This window comes from Lepidothrix coronata, unplaced genomic scaffold (assembly GCF_001604755.1).
Source record: "Lepidothrix coronata isolate B3197 unplaced genomic scaffold, Lepidothrix_coronata-1.0 Scaffold147, whole genome shotgun sequence".
In the NCBI taxonomy this organism is placed as follows: domain Eukaryota; kingdom Metazoa; phylum Chordata; class Aves; order Passeriformes; family Pipridae; genus Lepidothrix; species Lepidothrix coronata.
This window is the reverse complement of record NW_016690327.1, coordinates 1,718,064-1,725,332: the sequence shown is the minus strand read 5'-3', so window position 1 is coordinate 1,725,332 and position 7,269 is coordinate 1,718,064. Positions and strand designations below refer to the sequence as shown.

Genomic DNA, 7,269 nt, shown 5'->3' with positions numbered 1-7,269 from the left:
GACACAGAGCTCCATCTCCCACACCCTCCTGGCTCCTGGACACAGAGCTCCATCTCCCACACCGTTTGCTGCTCCTGGCTCTGATCCCTCCACCAGCAAAGCTCCAGCAAACCCTCCCCGATATCAAAAGACCGGAGAAGCCATCGCCACAGATCTGACAATGTGTCTGTTTACAACATTAATATGCATCTAATTAGCATGTTTGAATCCTCTATATTTAAAATCAGGATTTGCATATATTTGCATGTGTTGTTAATTCCACAGAGCCTTTGATGAGATACAGTCCAGGGATGCTCTCAATCCGTGATCCCACCTTTTAAACCAGAACAAGGCACTCTCCCCCTCCTGGGGCAGCTGCCCTCCCTGGCCACACACAGCCCTCCATGGAATATTGTGCATAAACACCACGTCCAGGGAAGACTCCTCAGCCCAGCCTGCAGTCAGACACTCATCTCTCACTACTGCCCGTTGAACTGATACCAGTGGGGCCTTCAGAACCCTCCCTGCCACCAGCTGAAACCCGTGGGGGCTCCAGCGGGGCAGGGTGAGGCCCTCAGTGGTTCTGCTTTGTGCCAGAGAGAACCAGATGTTCTCAGCAAGAAAAGATTCTCATCTGGGAAAATGGACCCAAGGCAATTAGGAGCAGGAGAAATCCTGGGATGAGTGGCAGAAAGCCCCTGGCTGTCTGTCCCTGGGCAGGACACAGCTGGGTGGGCTCTGCTCCCACAGCACTGCTGCCTCGAGTGCCACCAAGCACCAGGCTGCCTGTGCAGCCTGCAGTGGCAATTCAAACACAGTTTTATATTCACGAGCTTATTTTTCCCAACTCATAATGGCCAGATCCAGCCCAAATTGTCCAGCCCCCACTTTCAAAGCATGTTAAATGTGCAAATTGTATCTGCACATAAAATACTGCAGCAAATACTGAGGAAAGGCTGAAGGAAATGCTGGGACAGGCCCTGATGAGACACCACTTTGCACAAACAGGGACATCCAGATGCTCTGTCTGAGCACAGTGGCTCTGCCCAGCCTTGGCTCTCTGCCGGTGCTGAGGGATGAAAACCTGGAGAACTATGTTTTTTTCTCTGGTTTTGTTCTGAAATGAGCCTCAGCATCTCCCTGCATCACATCAATTGCAATAAAATACTACAATTTTTCTCTATCAGGACATTTTTGGCTGAAATTCAACACATAAAATATTGCGATTATTTTTCACATGTTTTGTTCCTGACATTTCTTCTGTCATCTTTCTTTCAAAGAACACCAAGTATTCAGGGTAATTAAGGTTCTGCAGGAATGATCTTTTAACACATAGAGATGGAAAGCAAGAGATTTCACAGGGAAAATATTTACTGCGTTCAGAAGTAATGGAAACAATATCTGCCTTTGACCCCAGCAAGGCCTCTGGAATTCAATTCTCAGAAGGAAACCGCAATCAAAACAGCAAAGCCTTAATTCAAAGCCATGAGTCTCCAGAACCAGGCACCAGAGTCCTCTGCTCCTGCCACAGCCATTGGTCAGTGCCACTTAAAACCGATCCGGGGACTATTTAGAGGCAGGCAAAGGATGGATTGGATCCATTTCTCCTTTTAATCAGTCTTTCAGTCCTTTTTTGATGGAGCCCTTGCTCCCAACCCCCAGCCCTCAAGAGCCTCAACACTCCCTGTTCCCAAGGCTGAGGAGGGGGATGTGTCTGTGACCCTCGGGGTGGGCTGTGCCCTGAACTGCCCCCTGTCCTCAGGCTCCCACAGCCCCTGAGTGACACCAATCCCCTCGGGTGCACAACGGGGCAGTGGGTTCATTATCCCTCCTCATTGCACTGAGGGCTGGGTCACCCACAGGAAATTTCTCTGGAGATGCAATTTAGACTCAAAAGTATTTTGCATTAGGACTTTAAAACTTCTTTGAAATGTCTCCATTTCCCTGCCAAAAAAGGCCAAAAGAGACAGGGAAACGATCACAGTTTTTGATGGAACACTCCTCTGAGCCCATTGGGCACCTGCGGGCGAGGGAATCCATCCATGGAGCATCCTGAGCTCCCCACGGACTGTGGCTCCGGCTGCACGGGGTCAGTGAGCTCCCCTCCCTCCTTCCTTCGTTACCTCTTGCCTCCACTAATGGTTTCACTGCTCAGACTGTCGCTGCTCTGCAGATTTCTGAATATTTCTCTGTCATTTGAGCAGCACCAGTAGGTTTTTGCTCAGAGACCTTGAAGTTCTCCAGCGTGTCATCTCGCCAGGCTCATTGATCTCACCCATTCCCTTTCTGTTTCATAGTGTTTCACTGGCAGCCCAAGAAAGTTTTAATCTAATTCCTGAATTCTGGCTTTATCCAACAGAAAAGGTTGAGGTGCCATCCTTTATCCACCTCTGGTGTGATTTATAGCCAGTTACAAGGAGTAAGCAGCATGTAAAGCTGGGTCTGAGTTCAGCCTGGTTCTTGTTTCCTTGCTGATTTCCTCTGATTTAAAAAGCAGAGGTGGGTGGGCAGCAAGGACAGCCCAGCCACTGCCTGAATGAACAAGCAGGACTGTCTGGGTGAGCAGAACCTCTGGTTCCACACCCCCAGCCCAGGGCAGGGAACGGCCCTGCTGCAGGAGGTGAGATAACCCAGAGCAGAGGAGAGGCTGTTGGACTGCACATTGCACGTGGAAAATAGGAGCAGAAAGTGGGACAGCTGAGCCCAGGGTGACCCCTTCCAAAGGCACGAGCAGAGCCTGGTCCATCCCCCGGGATGGTCCATCCCCCGGACCCTCCCGTGCCTGGCCCTGCTCCGGCCACGGGACAGGATTCCAGCTCTGCACCCACGTGTGCCAGGGGCAGGTTTCAGTGCCAGCAGGGACCTGGCACAGAGCTGGGGCCCTTCTCTCCAAACACATCCAGCTCTGTGAGCAAGGGCACCCCTGGAAGTGAGCCACAAACTGTCTCCTTGGGTGGTGGCACATCTGGTGGAGAATTACAGAGGGAAACATCTCCTGACACAGGCTGTGGGCTGGGCTCTGAGAAGGGGCTGTTGTGAATCTCCAGGGATTCCAGAAGGAAGCGGAGATGATAATTAATGCCTGGTTCAAAAGCAATTATACCAATTATGTTTTTAATTTAATCTCTGCAAAATTTGGGACTCTCAGAAAATGTAAATAAACAGCTCTAAAAATATTAACGTCTCTCCTGTTGAGCATCCTCCCCAGATCCTGGCTAAACGAGCTCATTCCCAGCAGTGCTTTCCTGCCAATCCTGGGCAGGATTTGGAGAGATGTTCACAGGAAATTATCTCATTTTTGCTCAAGAACTGCAGGGCCATCCACGGAAATACATCCCTGCAGGGAATAAGTTTCTCCCACCACCTGCTACAGAGCCAAGTGTCACAGCAATCCACAGGGAACCTGCACCAAATTCCACTGTTCTGCTGGTGCCCTGACTGGGCAGAATTCCTGCCTGTCAGGACGGTGGACAGTTCTGCTTCTCACTAACTTGAATCCCACTCCAGTTCCCACATGCACTGCTGGGAGAATCCCTGAAATACCACTGTTTGTCCCAGAGACCTCTGCAGAGTCAGAATCTCTCACAGGCCTCCTGCCAGGGGGTCAGCAGCCCCTGCCCGGCAGCACCAGAGGCACTGAGGCCCTTTATCTCCTGCTCCTTTAGGATCCTGTCCCACCACACCCCGACTAACACTCTCTCCCTGTGCTGCAGGTTCAGCCCCTACGAGTGGTACGATGCCCATCCCTGCAACCCGGGCTCGGACATCGTGGAGAACAACTTCACCCTCCTCAACAGCTTCTGGTTCGGGATGGGAGCGCTGATGCAGCAAGGTAGGGCAGCACCCCCTGCCCACTCCCTGCCCAGCACCCACCTGCCAGTGTGGCTTTTTTAATTAAATATCTGGTTTGTTTGCAACCTCTGAGCACCCACTACCATGCCCTGAGGGGGAACCCTGCCTTCCTGTCCCTCAGCCACATCCCACAGATCTGTAAATTCCTATTTCTGTTAATTCAAACCCTTTGTTCCATTTCAGGATCTCTGCCCTGGCTCGCTCTGCTCTAAATCGACTTTCCCAGCAGACAGGGTGTCTTGCCCTCTGCTCTGTCCCCATTTTTTCCCTGCCCTGGTCATTCTGAGCAGTGTGAGTGGCCTGAAGCTCCTGGTGAGGAGCTCCCCGGGAGCCCCTGCCCGGCAGCCACTGCGTGAGGGGACTGTCTCAGTGTCCCTGGTGTGAGACACTCCCGTGACAGGGCCCTGGGAATGGGATATGGATGGGATTACACTCGTGTGCATGCACGGAATAGAGCAAAAGGAATAGAGAGAGATGGAATGAATAGAGTAAATCTGTTCAGAAGGCAGCGGGGGGGAGCTTGGGAGCAGCTCTGAATAAGGAACGAAATTCAGCTGTGATCTAATTGCAGAAAATCCAGGAATAGAAATAAGTGGAAATGTCAAACATTTGTCACACTTTAATTTACCGTGTACCAGTAGTTATGCCCAGAGAGCAAAAGCAGCACAGCACTGGCTCGGTGCAGGCACAGAGCTCCTGCCTGTAATAGAGATTCCTCCTGGATCTCGGCTGCCCTCGTGGACTGTGACAGTTCCCAGCAAGATGGTTTAGCAGGATGAATCATCCCCTTATCAGATGCTGATAAATGAAAAGAGCTGTATTCTTTTTAACTCAATTCTGCATCTAAGAAGAAAAATATTTCAAAGCCGGACTGATGTCACAGCATCCAATGCATCAAAGGGCAGGAGATGGAACGGGGAAGGAGCAGGATCTTGAGGAGAACCGAAGCATCCTCAATATCCAGGGCTCCTCCTCTTCCTGGTGCCTCCTTGCTGCACTCAGATGGGAGCAAAGCTACACCCCAAGCTCTGCTTTGATGCCACACTGCCCAAAATTGCTTTGCAAAGCCCAATCTTTGTTGCACATTCCAGGCTGATAAATCCTCTGAGTGCAGCTGTTTCAAACCCAAAGCTCTTGCCTGGCTTTAAAAGGTGTTTGGGCGATTACAAAAATAGCACATCCCATTTAGCCCTTCGTGTCTGCTCAATAAAAGTCACTCCAGACCCACCACACCTTTTATGCTGTAACATCTCCTGCTTCCCCACTTCTAACTGGCATTCAAAGCCCTGGACCCTGATAGTTCCTTTCTCTGGCTGTTTGATTTTTTTTCAAACCTTGTGTATTTGAACACACTCCCCAGAGTGAGCCCTTTGAAAATAATCCATATAAAAGCAAAGCACTTTTTAAATGGCAGAACAAAACACTCATAAAAGTTCATAAATAGCTTGCTATTTAAATCTCATAAAAGCAGCCCAGTTAATTACTTCAGTTTGGATGTTTCCTGTAAATTGGGCACTGTACCCAAGGTCAGCAATCGAGGGAGAGGGTTTTTCTGCAAATGCTACAAAAACCCCACTGATGTCCTCGCATGCAAGATGTCTGGGTAATCTGCCTCAAACCCAGTTGGCTTTAATTGCATAGCTGTTACAGTTTTGACAGTGAAACTTAATCCTACATATATATATATATGTACAAATATAATGTACATACGTATGTATAAAACGGGTCCTTTCCCTCTGTTTCCTCCCTGCCCTCCCCCTCTCCCGCCCCAGGCTCGGAGCTGATGCCCAAGGCCCTGTCTACACGGATCATTGGTGGCATATGGTGGTTCTTCACCCTAATTATCATCTCGTCCTACACGGCCAACCTCGCTGCCTTCCTGACGGTGGAGAGGATGGAGTCCCCCATCGACTCGGCAGATGACTTGGCAAAGCAGACAAAAATAGAGTACGGAGCAGTGAAGGATGGAGCTACCATGACCTTCTTCAAGGTGAGACCAGGCAGAGGCTTTCCACCTTCCAGGCAGAGATGCTACACGCTGAGGCCAACGGGAGTGAGAACAAAGATCCAAAGACACAAAGCCTCCCGGGCCACCACTGCTGCTCCTCACAGGCGGGTTCTTTCAGTCTCACATCTTGTGCAGACTGACAGTGCAGCCTTCCTGAGTCCCACCAAGGCTAAATCCTCCCTCCCTGCTGCCAACTGAAGTCACAGTTAGAAAATGACACTGATTTTACAGCTTTGGAGGCTGTATCCAGTATTGGCTCAGACACCCTCAAACAAAGCACGTGCCAGGCACAACGGGACAGGCGTGGCTTGTATTAAAGCCCTACAGAAAAGTCTTACATTCCCTAAAGCATCTTCCCAATCTCCACATCTGATGCATCCAGCTCCTTCCGTGCCTCTGCCACCACAGCCCCAGGGAGCCCCGAGGCTGACCCAGCCAGCCCTCAGGGACAGAGGAGCACAAATGGAACCTGCAGCTGGACAGATGTTGCAAAGTGCCCTCCCTGACCAGTACCTTTTACAGCTGAAATATCTTTCTTGTCCTTCAGTTATTCATATAAATGCAGTCCAGTTTTATTAACCTCTGAGATCCAGGGCAAGGTAACACTACCAGTACATCACAATCAAATTGCATTAACTTCTTCTATTTAAAGCCTAATTAAATTCAGAAGTCAGTCAGATTCCACTGTTGCCTCAAAAACGGAAAGAAACTGAGAGGTGTAAAAAGACCTTTAAAACCACTGCTGGCCTGTAAAAACCCACTTAAAACAAGAGAGAGAATAAAGGGATAGAAATGAGGGGTGATTAAGGAATTATCACCCTGGCAAGGCAAGAGGAGCATGGGCAGATTCCAGCCCTTGGCTCAGGAATGAGACTGGCTCCAGCACACCTCCACTGGGAAACACTCCTTCCCCCTCATCCCCCTAATGCAGAAGGAAATACGTGACAAGCACAGTCCAGGCTTCACCAGGCAGGTTGGACCTGGTGCTGCAGTGTTTGAGCAGGCACAGGGTGCCACAGCTTGAGGAGGCCTCCCCAGTTTAATTGGCAAGACTCATTAGAGGAAGCCAATGTGCTGGGTTTTAATTACAAAGAACCTCCTTGTCCCACAACTTCTCTGGGCTCTGACCCTGCTGAGGAGCCACTGCCCTTCCTGAATCTCCACCCTTACTGTGACAGGCAGCAGCAGAGGTTGGCTGGGAGTTTGGTTTGTCCTTTAACGAATTCTGGGAATGCCCACTTGCTACTGAGGGCCCATTTGGCTCCTGCCATGGAGCTGGTCCATGGCTTCTGTCTGTGGCACGGGCCAGATGCACAGTGGTACCTTCCAGAGCCATATAAACCTGGAAGAGCCAGCAGGGAAAGACAGGCTGTAACTGTGTGCTTTAACTGCGCTTTCCAAGACGAGTTTTATACGGGAATAAAAGGAAA

At 50.2% G+C, this 7,269-nt stretch overlaps 1 protein-coding gene across 1 annotated transcript in view; it reads left to right on the top strand.

Annotated features, from left to right (window-relative positions):
• Nucleotides 1-7,269, top strand: part of GRIK3 (glutamate ionotropic receptor kainate type subunit 3) — a 95,623-nt gene that overhangs the window by 75,976 nt on the left and 12,378 nt on the right. Inside the window, exons 12-13 of the mRNA XM_017828426.1 lie at nucleotides 3,693-3,811; nucleotides 5,604-5,821. Of these exons, the coding sequence (XP_017683915.1) occupies nucleotides 3,693-3,811; nucleotides 5,604-5,821 (337 nt within the window). The remainder of the gene's footprint in view (nucleotides 1-3,692; nucleotides 3,812-5,603; nucleotides 5,822-7,269) is intronic.